The sequence below is a fragment of the Pelophylax lessonae genome (assembly GCF_965119305.1).
Source record: "Pelophylax lessonae genome assembly, chromosome: 2".
NCBI lineage: Eukaryota > Metazoa > Chordata > Amphibia > Anura > Ranidae > Pelophylax > Pelophylax lessonae.
Window position 1 is genome coordinate 481,340,117 of NC_138769.1, and position 13,596 is coordinate 481,353,712.

At 40.1% G+C, this 13,596-nt stretch overlaps 1 protein-coding gene across 1 annotated transcript in view; it reads left to right on the plus strand.

The window, feature by feature from the left end:
- Positions 1–13,596, plus strand: part of LOC309548154 (ileal sodium/bile acid cotransporter-like) — a gene marked incomplete at its 3' end in the record, with an annotated part of 41,600 nt that overhangs the window by 8,838 nt on the left and 19,166 nt on the right. Inside the window, exons 2-3 of the mRNA XM_082248116.1 lie at positions 437–555; positions 10,238–10,326. Coding sequence (XP_082104242.1) covers positions 437–555; positions 10,238–10,326 — 208 coding nt within the window. The remainder of the gene's footprint in view (positions 1–436; positions 556–10,237; positions 10,327–13,596) is intronic.

Genomic DNA, 13,596 nt, shown 5'->3' on the forward strand with positions numbered 1-13,596 from the left:
TGTAGCTGATGCTACATACAGTATATACAGTGCCAACAGCGGCCAAAACACTTAGTAAAGGATGCAGCTTGTTTGGGGCCAGCTTGATAGTAAACTTAGAGGTATGCTTTAAGCTTTGAAAATAAAAGATAGCAGCAGATTGGTTGTCATGCGCAGCTGCTCCAGATTCTGGCTGCTTCAGTTTTAATAAATACCCTCAGGATGCAATAATCCATAGCGAGTAAAATTCCATTAAATGTAGTAATTTAGGTGAATGATTCATTTTTAATCGCTGCTACAAATTACTGCATTTTGATCTTTTTCTTGCTAAATCATTAAAAATTACATTGATGTGTCAGTGGAAGAAATCTATGCATATACTTCTAATTTGGATGTTGACTTTTCCTAGGGTAAAAGAAGCAAACTTTAACATGTTTTCATTTGGTTTTATTCGCAGTTTAAGTATGACTACCTGCTCAACATTGCTTGCTCTGGGCATGATGCCTTTGTGTCTTTTTTTGTACTCAAAAAAATGGGTTGATTCGGATTCCATCATTGTACCTTATGATACCATTGGTAAGTATATCAACAGTAATTGCATTGTTTGCTGTTATTAAAGATGTCTCAATAATAATTTTAAATAATTAATAGGTCCAAATTGGTGGAGGTGGGATTATGATGTGATGGGATTATGGTGTGGGGTTGTTTTTCAGGGGTTGGGCTTGGCCCCTTAGTTCCAGTGAAGGGAACTCTTAACCTCCCTGGCGGTATGATTATGTCAGGAATTATATACCAAAAGCGGTACAATTCTTTTCATGGAAATTTGGCGTTATGTATTATAGGCCTACAATTCTTAGTAATTACTGACTTAAACCTGACCAAAACAAGACTCTAGTAGACATCCCAGATGTGATAAATTTGAAACACAAACACGTGAATTATAATCGAATCAATAATATTATTTTATTATTTAATATATAATATATATAATAAAATTATATTATTGATTAGATTATAATTCATGCATTATATATTATATATAGATATATGTGTGTGTGCATATATATATACATATATATATATATATATATATATATATATATATATGCATATATATATATATATATATATACCGGTGTGTATATATATATATATATATATATATATATATACATGCATGCGGAGGAGCGGCGGGACTCTCGGCTGGCGGTCACAGCAATGAGAGATCATCGCTGGATTGCCAGGAGAAGGTAAGAGAACACCGCTGCGCTCTCTGCAATCCACCCCAAGCGTGACTCGGGGTTACCGCTCCTGATATGAAAAACCAACCCCGAGTCACGCTCGGGATTACCGCTAAGGAGGTTAAGGCATCAGCACACCAAGACATTTTGGACAATTTCAACAGAGCACAAAGCAAGGTCCATTAAAGACATGGATGAGCGAGTTTGGGGTGGAGGAACTTGACTGGCCTGCACAGAGTCCTGACCTCGACCTGATAGAACACATTTGGAATGAATTAGAGCAGAGACTGCATGCCAGGCTTTCTTGTCCAACATTAGTGCCTGACCTCAAAAATGCACTTCTGGAAGAATTGTCAAACATTCCCATAGACACGCTCCTAAACCTTGTGGACAGCCTTCCCAGAAGAGTTGAAGCTGTTATAGCTGCAAAGGGTGGGCCAACTCAATATTGAACCCTAAGGAACTAAGACTGGGATGCCAATAAAATTCATGTGTGTGTGTAAAGGCAGGCGTCCAAATAATTTTGACAATATAGTGTATATCGCTATTACCCTTCAATATACAGGTAGGGCTCCTTCACACATCTGGAAGCCCTTGCCCCCCCTCTGAAAATAAATCTGTGGTGGATTGCTTTTCAGATGGTGTTTAACAGTTGGTGAGGAGTGATATGTTGCCTCTTCTCTGCCTATAAAACTTTACAAAGGGTGAACCATTGTGCTCCAACCGCATGCTAGCGGTGAAGGTAGGACCTGCTAAATGTAACCTCTTTAGGTGGGCAGTCGGTGAAGGGGGGGAACATTGGTTCCACCTTCTGATTTTACCGCACCCTGGCCACCCATGTGAATGAGCCTTTAGAGCAACAACTAATTACTGGAAAGAAACTATCCTTGTACTATGATACTGACATACAAAAAGCTTGTGTTCTGTTAAGAACATACCATACTGCGGTCCTACATACCTGTCCAGGGACAGTCTTTTACCTTTTGCCTATCTGCTCTTCAAACTAAACCTGTTGTCTTCCCTTAAGACTATAGAGCAAACTCCTCCAGGTCTCTGCTCAACAGACCTGGAGTTAAAATTATTTACCGAGAATGCCCAAAACGTGGTTACTTTACTAGGCAAACACCAATCACAATTTTCATCAGTGATATCTTGCCAACATCTTCTGCCCTGTGCCTTCTTATTGGTAGGTGAGGCTAGCATTGAATTAAACTGATAAAAGGAAAACACAGGGGGTGGGAATAAGGAGCCAAAATATTAGCCATGGAAGTTACAGTATATTCTGTATTTCTACAGCAGAGTACCCTGCCTTTAGTGATATGAAAGTACTTTTGAAGATAAAGAGAACGAATAAAGTGAGCCCATAGGTTTACCATAAAGTGGCTTTAAAAGAGCGCAGATATCCGTGTCAGCACAATCCCACCACTCTCACACAAAACTGTCTACAGATTGCTCCATAGACATCCACAGCCGTGGCCAAAAGTTTTGAGAATGACACAAATATAAATTTTTACAAAGTCTGCTGCCTCAGTGTTCTTGAGATGGTATTCTGCATACCTTTGCATATAAGCCAGAATCTTATGAAGAATGATTGGATGATTAGCCAATAATGGCACTCTTTGCCATGAAAATTAACTTAATCCCATAAAAAACATTTCCACTGCATTTGTGAAAAAGGCTTCAGGGCGCCCAAGAAAGTCCAGCAAGCACCAGGACTGTCTCCTACAGTTTATTTAGGTGTGGGATCGGGGCCCCACCAGTGCAGAGCTTGCTCTGGAATGGCATCAGTCAGGTGTGAGTGCATCTGTACACACTGTGAAGTGAAGACTTTTGGAGGATGGCCTGGTGTCAAGAAGGGCAGCAAAAAAGCCACTTCCCTCCAGGAAAAACATCAGGGACAGACTGATATTCTGCAAAAGGTACAGGAATTGGACTTATGAGGACTGGGGTAAAGTCATTGTCTCTGATAAATCCACTTTCTTATTGTGTGGGGCATCCGGAAAAAATCTTGTCCGGAGAAGAAAAGGTGAGTGTCACTATCAGTCCTGTGTCATGCCAACAGTAAAGCATCCTGAGACCATTCATGTGTGGGGTTGCTTCTCAGCCAAGGGAGTGGGTTAACTCACAATTTTGCCTAAGAACACAGCCATGAATAAAGATAAGTACAAAAACATCCTCAGAGAGCAACTTCTCCCAACCATCCAAAAACAGTTTGGTGATGAACAATGCCGTTTCCAGCATGATGGAGCACCTTGCCATAAGGCAAAAGTGATAAATTATTGGCTTAGGGAAAAAAACATCGAACTTTTGGGTCCAAGGCCAGGAAAACCCATAGCCCTTAATCCCATTGAGAACTTGTGGTCAAACCTCAAGAGGTGGATGAACAAAAAAAAATCCCACAAATTCGAGACAACCTGCAAGCATTAATTATACAAGAATGGGCTGCCATCAGTCAGGATGTGGCCCAGAAGTTGATTGACAGCATGCCGGGGCGAATTGCAGAGGTCTGAAAAAGAAGGGTCAACATTGCAATTATTGACTCTTTTGCATAAGTGTCGGTTCACACTATGGCGATCCGACTTCGGGGGCGACTAGTGAAGTCGCCGTGCACCACGACTTCGGCGCGACTTGCACGGACTTCACATAATGGAAGTCAATGCAAGTCGCTCCGACTTCGGTCAAAAGTAGTGCAGGAGCTATTTTATAAGTCGGAGCGACTTGAGTCGCTCATATTAGAACGGTTCCCATTGCACTGAATGGACCGCGACTTGTCAGGCGGCCAAGTCGCCTGGCAAGCCGCGGTAGTGTGAACCGGGACTCAACCTAATGTAATTGTCAATAAAAAGCCTTTGACATTTATGAAATGCTTGTAATTATTCTTCAGTATACCATAGTAACAACAGACAAAAAGATCTAAAACCACGGAAGCAGCAGACTTTGTAAAAATGTATATTTGTGTCATTCTCAAAACTTTTGGCCACGACTGTACACTCATGCTGAGCATACATATTCATGTTTTTTGGAGTGGGGTGGAATGAGGAATAGGCAGAAAGTGTCAGTTTAGCTGAGAGGTAATGACTGAACAAGACTTATTCCTGTCTGATCAATTGTATACTGTGCAGAATAGACATCTGGGGCTTACTGCAAGTAACATGGCTAGATGAGGAATTGCGTATTTCAAGTCTATGAGCTTCTTCAAACTGTGCAAGGACGGTGTATGCCGGGATGTAGCAATAGGAAGCAAGGCAATCTGTTTGCATACTGATGCCATGAGAGTTTTATCCAGCGATCCTACTGCAGTGCACCAGATTAGTGCACAGACAAATGTGAGTTCCTTTAGCTTCGCTTTGATAAATGGTCATAAATAATGTGCTATGAAGTCTATTATTGATTTCTGAGCCACCATATATACTGTCCCATGGAGGAAATGCAACAAGGTGGAGGTGTGGAGCCATGAACCCTAAAGGGGTAAGAGCACTGCTAGACCTAATTAACCCATTAGGTCCATATATGAAGGTGTGGGCAAATATGAATGGTGGTGGAAAGCTCTGAAATGGTGGAAAAATGGTGTAAAGCACATTTTGAAGAAAGTACACTTGTCACATATACGGAGGTGTTTGGAAGATATTAAGTGGACTTTAACATGTATATTTATTTGCACAGAGGATATTTGGACTATATATTTGATGATTGATGGATATACACTCACCGGCCACTTTATTAGGTACACCTGTTCAAGTGCTTGGTAACACAAATTGCTAATCAGCCAATCACATGGCAGCAACTCAATGCTTTTAGGCAGTGGTGAAGACAACTTGCTGAAGTTCAAACCGAGCATCAGAATAGGGAAGAAAGGGGATTTAAATTACTTTGAACGTGGCATGGCTGTTGGTGCCAGATGGGCTGATCTGAGTATTCCAAAAACTGCTGATCTACTGGGATTTTTAAGCACAACCATCTCTAGGGTTTACAGAGAATGGTCTGAAAAAGTGCAAATATCCAGTGAGCGTCAGTTGTGTGGAAAAAAAATGCCTTGTTGATGTCAGAGCTCAGAGGAGAATTTGCAGACTGGTTCGAGATGATAGAAAGGCAACAATAACTTAAATAATTACTCATTATAACCAAGGTATGCAGAATACCATCTCTGAACACACAACACATCAAACCTTGATGCAAATGGTTTACAGCAGCAGAAAACCACACCAGGTGCCACTCCTGTCAGCTAAGAACAGGAAACCGAAGCTACAATTCGCAAAGGCTTACCAAAATTGGACAATAGAAGATTGGAAAAATGTTTCCTGGTCTGATGAGTCTAGATTTCAGCTGCAACATTCAGATGGTAGGGTCAGAATTTGGCATAAACAACATGAAAGCATGGATCCATCCTGCCTTGTATCAACACTTCAGGCTGGTGGTGGTGGTGTAATGGTGTGGAGGATATTTTCTTGGCACACTTTGGGCCCTTAGTACCAATTGAGCATTGTTTAAACACCATGGCCTACCTGTGTATTGCTGACCACGTCCATCCCTTTATGACTACAGTGTACCCATCATCTGATGGCTCCTTCCAGCAGGATAATGCACCATGTCACAAAGCTCAAATCATCTCACCATTGATTTCTTGAAAATGACGAGTTCACTGTACTCTGAAGGCCTCCACAGTCACCAGATCTCAATCCAATAGAGCACCTTAGGGATTTGGTGGAATGGGAGATTCGCATCATGAATGTGCAGCCAACAAATATGCATCAACTGTGCAATGCTATCATGTCAATATGGACCAACATCTCTGAGGAATGTTTCCAAACTCCTTGTTGAATCTTTGCCATGAAAATTAAAGCAATTCTGAAGGCAAAAAGGGATCCAACACAATACTTTAAGGTGTACCTAATAAAGTGGCCGGTGAGTGTACAGTATATTATGATGATGATTTAACATTTAAGAGATTTCTTGCTACTGTGGGACAGTGAATTTATTCATCTTATATTTACTATGATTGATTACGCACATATGCACGTATGTTATTTGCATTCTGATTTTTATTATGTTTTTGTTTTTATTAGCACAGCAGACTTTATTTACACTTTCATATCTTTCGTAGCATGATTTCTATTTGTATTGATGTAATAAATAGTCACAAATATGTAACCAATTTTAGGATTGTGGAATTGGAGCCACGGCAATTACTAACTCTCATTGAAAGTCTGTTTTTTGCCCTAGTGAAGCTTTTCGTTTTTCGAGATATGTTACAGGAATAGCTGTGTGCACTGTCATTAGCACCTAGAAGCAAAGTGTGAAGGGAGCACAGCAAAATTATCTTCAAGTATGATAATTTATGCATAAAGTGCAAATAATTAACCTATGCAAAATCGCCAATGCGTTCGCAGGAACAACAAAGTGGAGGCCAGTTATACATTTACCAGTTCATACTTGACTGTTTTATCTTCGCTGACACTTTGAAACTCATTGACTCGGAATATATTATTTTAAGCTCAGTTCCTTCAATATAATCACATAGCTCACTTACATTATCCAGGTAGTGATTTTTTGAGAGCACAATGCAATTGACTTTGCAAAATGTTAGAAACAAATCAAGCTCAGGTGATAAATGGACTAGATAAGGGTATACATTATTACAAATGATTAACGCTAGTGGGGAGGTTAGTGGATTCGAAAAATTTTGCAGGTTGAAGGATGCACATGGTACCTCAGCACACTTATTACTTGGCATTGTAGCATTTTACAATGTCAGATGGGTTGCTCTGGAGTTGCCTTTGAGAAAACACAAAGTGCTGAGTAGTTTAAATAGCATTTACCTATCAGGATGTGTGGTCCATTAAGAGTAAAATGCACCTTAAAGAAATATTACCTTTTTTACAGTATTCAGTTCTCGATGGGACAAATTTTATGTGGTACCATCTTCCTAGTAATGCTAGCTGTGATGTCATATACATAAAGAAAAAGGTAAAAATCACCTAAGCTGGAGATCTAAAGAAGGGTATCCTTTAAAGAATCGGATACCTCAAACTCTATCTCATGCACCTTGATCAACTGGTCAATTATAAACAGCTCTGAAGATTTCTTTGTGGACCTTTAGTCCTCCTTAAATATATAGCTGTGATGTCAAACAGTCCTCTTGGCACAGGGCCACCAGACACCACGGTTAAAAGAAGATGGCTGCTTTACTAGCGACCACTTATCTCCAGCTCCCCGCACTTTACCAAGGCAAGCACTGGCACAGAGAATCAAGAGGCAGGAGAAGATGTCACACCTCACCTCCTTTTTTACTCATTATGCTGGTGCTTGCCATGGGCAAGTGCCCAGAGCTGAAGACAGACACTCACTAGTATTGAAGCCATCTCCATGCTAGCTGTGGTGTTGAAGAAAGGGGATGCCCTGTCCAACATCACAGTTAGCATTACAGGGCACCTAGGAAGATGGGACCAAGTACCACATGTACCTTGTCCCCTCAGGAACTAAATGCTGTTAAAGTAAGTGGTACTTCTTTTATTTTGTCACCTGACACAACTAAATCTGGCCGCAGAATGCAATTGATTGCTCAGGAGGAAAGGATATTAACATAAGAAAGGTACCCACATCCTATAGTATCATTGAGTATCAATAAGGAGAGAAAAGGGGGCAGGGCCGGGTCAGGGCTCCGTGTCTGAATGGACACATGGAGCTGTGGCTAAGCTCTGTGCCCCCATAGCAAGCTTCTTGCTGTGGGGGCACTCGACAGGAGGCAGGGGCTGGGAGCACCGAAACGGCACCCGAGAAGAAGAGGATCTGAGCTGCTCTGTGCAAAACCACTGCACAGAGCAGATAAGTATAACATATTTGTTATTTAAAAAAAAAAAAAAAAAACAAGACTTTAGTATCACTTTAAATGAACACCCAAGCAAAGGGCTATGTTTGCCCGCATGGGATGCACAGGTGTCCCATGCAATCCATGTGCATGCAATCCTATTCATGTCAATTGGGATGCAACAGCTGCGTGTGTGTGTGCATGTCCCTGAACACAGATAGTGCACCTGCACCAACACCAATGTCAAATTGGGTGCAGCAGCTGTGTTCATATAGCCACTGTATTCCAATTGACATGAATTGGACTGCCTTCACATGGATGCACAGAACACCTGTGCATCCCCTGCAGGTAAACACAGCCCTTCACACAGATATATGCTTAAGTATGCCCATGTGAACGAGGCCTAAAGATACCTTCAAATCCATGTTTGTGGTGGTAAGAGAAGTATAACTTAATACTGAAGAATCGATTTTTATGCCAGATGGACAGATGGATAAGATATTTTGGAATATTATATAGGCTACATAGTTACATAGTTAGTCAGGTTGAAAAAAGACACAAATCCATCTGGCTCAACCAATAAAAAACAAAAAACAGTAGAGAAAACACAACCATACAATCCTTTACCCGCAGTTGATCCAGAGGAATGCGAAAAACCCCAGCAAAGCATGATCCAATTTGCTACAGCAGGGGAAAAAAATCCTTCCTGATCCCCGAGAGGCAATCAGATATTCCCTGGGTTAACTTTACCTATAAATATTAGTACCCACTTATATTATATATACCTAGGAAAGAATCCAGGCTCTGGAGGGAGTCTATTCCACATTTTCACAACCCTTCCGTATTTGGAGACGAAATCTCTTTTCCTCTAGACATAAAGAGTGCCCCCTTGTCCTCTGTAATGACCTTAAAGTGAATAACCAAGTTCACTATAAAGACCCCTTATGTATTTATACATGTTGATCATATCCCCTCTTAATCTCCTCTTCTCAAGAGAGAATAAATTCAGTTCCTCTAATCTTTACTCATAGCTGAGCTCCTCCATGCCTCTTATCAGTTTGGTTGCCCTTCTCTGAAATTTCTCCAGTTCCCTAAAAACCTTTTTAAGAAATGGTGCCCAAAACTGAACTGCATATTCCAGATGAGGTCTTACTAATGATTTGTACAGGGGCAAAATTATATCTCTCTCTCTGGAGTCCATGCCTCTGTTAATACAAGAAAGAACTTTGCTTGCCTTGGAAACCGCAGCTTGTCATCGCATGCTATTATTAAGCTTATGATCTACCAGAACACCAAGATCCTTCTCTGCTATGGATTCCCCCAGTTCTGCTCCCCCTGTTATGTATGATTCATGCATATTCTTAGCACCCAAGTGCATAACTTTACATTTATCAACATTAAACTTCATTTGCCACATAGTTTCCCAATGAAACAGTGCATTGAGGTCAGCTTGTAAGTTGGAGACATCCTGTAAAGAAGTTATTCCACTGCAAAGCTTGGTGTCATCTGCAAAGACTGAAATTGTACTTTTAATCCCAGACCCTATATCATTTATTAAGATATTAAAAAGTAAGGGTCCCAACATTGAACCTTGGGGTACACCACTAATAACCTTATGCCTCGTACACACGCAACGATTGTTGGCCGTGAATTTTCGGCCAACGTCCGATCGGCCGATTTTCGGCTTGTTAGTATGATGCTTCCGACAACCGACTGCGACTTTTCGGCCGAACAAAATCCGGTGTGCTTGCTATAAAATTTTTGTTGGCCGTCAACAGAACGGCCGATTGTTCCTCAGTCAGTACAGATTTCGGCAGACAAAAATCAGATGAGCAAGTCTGGGCATGCTCAGAGAAGAAAAAAACACACGGAAAGTAAACCAGCACATGACATCACTTCTGAAGTTGGTTGTTGTTGGCCGAGAAAATTTGTGTGCAGTCTAGAGCACATTTCAACTCACACAACAACACTGGACAAAAGACGGCCGATCGGTCGGCCGATAATCGTTGCGTGTGTACGAGGCTTTAGACCAGTCAGAGTAAGAATCATTAAGCACTACTCTCTGAATTCTATATTTTAGACAATTTTCTATCCATTTACAAACTGATCTTTCCAAGCCAGTAAACTTTACCTTACACATTAGCCATGTGTGGGGAAACTGCGTCAAACAAAAGGTTGTGCTAGTTTAAAACCTTACCTGTTTTTATTCCAGGCATCTCATTGGTGGCATTGGTTGTTCCTGTTGCAGTTGGAATGTGTGTTAACTATAAGTGGCCAAAGATAGCAAAGAAAATTCTAAAGGTATGTAAGACTGTAAAGAAAAATTAGCAATGATGCATGTCAGAGTCTATACCACTGATTTAAATTTCAAACAGTATGGAACAAAAGAAAATGTGTTTTAGTAACAAAAAAAATAAAAAATACAAAATCACTAGTAATTTCTGTGTTCCCAAAAACAATCAGGGGAATTAAAAGAAAGTGTCTAAGACACCCTTTATAATTCCGATGTGCCTCCACTAGACAAATGTCAGAGCAGGCGACAGATTCATGTACCTGGTATAGACAGGTACATGAATCTTTGGGCAAGCACCACATGTGGAGGTGCACCTCATATGGACCCTCCACCCTCAGTGCAGCTGTGTTTACTCCCCGATGCTGCATCTGTCAGACAACGCAGCGGAGGGGAGTTTTACACCTGGGGGCGTGGGGGACAAAACCAGTTAACCTGCGCACCGAGAGGGGGCAGCAGTGAGAAGTCTTTATTACAGGAAGCTCCTGCACAAAGGCGAAATTTCACACTGCAATACTGCACAGAGCTGGAAAAAATACACATAAGACAGAATACATGTCCTTTCTGTATTTAGGTTGAATATATTTTCATTATTATTAGTATATGAAAGTCAAAACACATGGGGGTACAAAAGAAAAGGACAGGAAGGGGAATATCAGGTAACAATAGTCATCATTCTACTTGTATAAAAAGGTATCTCAGATGCCACAGTTTGCAATTAGCAAAATCATTTGAACATCTTATAAGTTGTTACATCAGATATTAAAATCAAATATTGGAGGAGGTCCGTGAGTCAGACATCCATAGGGACAAAAAAATTCTAAAAGGAAGAAAGGAGGGGGGTAGAGAAAGAGAGAATCAGAAGTAAAAGAGAAGGAATTAATAGGGTTTGGGTTGGTTGAAATTATGTGGTCTAAAAAAAATCTTGTAACTACCAAAGGTCTCCTCTAGATCTAGGCCCATGGAGAGAATGAAATGAGGAGAAGGGAAGGAGGAGAGTTATTAGAAGAGCAGGAGTTGGGAGAGTAGGCAGATAAAGCCAATTATTTGTGCCCTACATTTAGGCCAACCATCTACTCTAGTCTAAGTAGAAAATCATCTATGAATTTTTTCCGAGGTAGAATAGGGAAGCCAGATGTACCACAATTTGTTATGGTTTTCCCATGCATCCTAGCGTTCCCTAGCTAACATTTCGTCCTTCCTGTATTTAGGCAATAATTGACTAAGCCAGAGTTTAACTTTAAGTATCTCTTATATATTTTTAAAACTGAGAAAGAATCCAAGTACAAAAAAAGTAAAATTACCCACCTCAGCTCTTGAATATTTCATCCCCTTCATGACCAGGGCATTTTTTTGCCATTCAGCACTGAGCTACTTTAAACAGGTAATTGCTCCATGATGCAACACTGTACCCAAATTCAATTTGTATCATCCCTCCAATAAAGCTTTTTTTTTTTTTTTTTTTTTTTGTGGTATTTGATCACCACTGGGTTTTTCATTTTTTATTTTATGTATAAAATAATATTGAAAATGTTGAAAAAAAACAATACTTTTTACTTTCTACCATAAAATATATCCTAAAAAAAAAAAAAAAAATGTCTTCATATTAGGCTAAATATATCTTGCTACAAGTCTTTGGTAAAATAAAATTCCTAATAAGTGTATATTGATTGGTTTGCATAACAGTTATAGCATCAACAAACTATGGTATATATACACTGGCATCTTTATTTATTTATACTACTAATGGCAGCAATCAGCGACTTATAATCTATTATAAATATATAAGCAATCTGGCACTAACTAATGCAGATGGGGAAATTACTAAATTACACTGACATCACCAGTGAAAATAATACAGTGATCAGTGCTAATGATATGCACTGTCACTGTACTAATGACACTGGCTGGGAAGGGTTTAACATCTAGGGCGATCAAGGGGTTAACTGTGTGCCTAACAATGTATAATATGTTTACTGTGTGCTGTTTTTACTAAGCAATGTGCGAGTTTTTAGTCCTTGCTTCTCAGGTAGAATAAAATGAAACATCACTGCTGTCTGTAGAGAGCCCTGTGTTGTTTACCTACACAAGGCTCTCTTCTGTCTATCGCTCTGCCGATCCATGGGTGCCAGCCTTAAATCATTGGCTGAACCCACTGATAGGCTTGTGCTGTAGTGAATGACAGCACAGCCAGGGTGGCGCACATGCCCGCACATGCGCCACCTACCCGAAAATGCAAGTCACGAATATTTATGTGATTATGCGCAGCCGAGCCGCCCTGTAGCAGTAAAGCTACAAGAGGCGGTCAGCAAGTGGTTATAGGCAAAACGTTTTTTTTTAACTTTGGATAGAGTGGTGAAGAATTAGAAAAACTGTCAGGTATTTAATTCAGGAGATTCATTCTCTTTATTTGTCCTGTTTAACATTATCACCAAAAGTAAAAGTGAAAGAAAAACAAAAACACATTTTTGGTTGTCCCCAAAACAGTAATAGAGGGAGAACCTTCCAATGGGGACACTAGTTCTGGTGACCCTGGTGACAAGAAGGGACCCTCCCCCCCTCAATTTTAAGGAATTTCCTCTCACTTCCTGTTTTGGCTTTGGGACAGGTAGTAAAGAGAAATCTCCCTAATAAAATACAGATGGCAAAACAAAAAATTTGGACGGGGTTATAACCCTCCCTTACTCTATCCAAAAACATTTTGTCTTTAGTTTCACTCTAGGCTCCTCAGTCTTATTCAGTCTCATAATTTGCTGCGCAATAAGGTCAGAATTTTAATTCTATCTATGAAAATTAGGTTGTATGGCTAAAATGTTCATTATTTTGATGCGTATGACAATGTGTATCAAGTAGAGTGAGTCTTTAATGTAAATCAAGTATTGATAAAATCAGCCATTTTTTATTTAACGGGGGTGTGTGGTCAGCCAATTAAACATTCACTTTTTTTTATAAATACAGCAAATGTCATGGAGACCTGGATTTTCCATTGAAGAATGGAACAACAAGATTTTTGCTAAACAACATAAAAATATAGAATGGATGCCGAAGGTGCACAAGGCAATCCACTCATTAAATAGGCTTTAAATATGGTGAATGTTTTGGTGGGTGTCTGAAAGTGAAAAAGCATCAATTGATTTTTATGTTAAATGTGTTGTAGATTTGCTCTCTAGTGTAGGAGATCTTTTTGAACCCCTTCTCGCCTGCCCACCAAGGCCCATGGACTGACTTCCAGATCATGTAACCACTGTGATTGGCTTTCACAGTGGTCAGATGAACGGGAG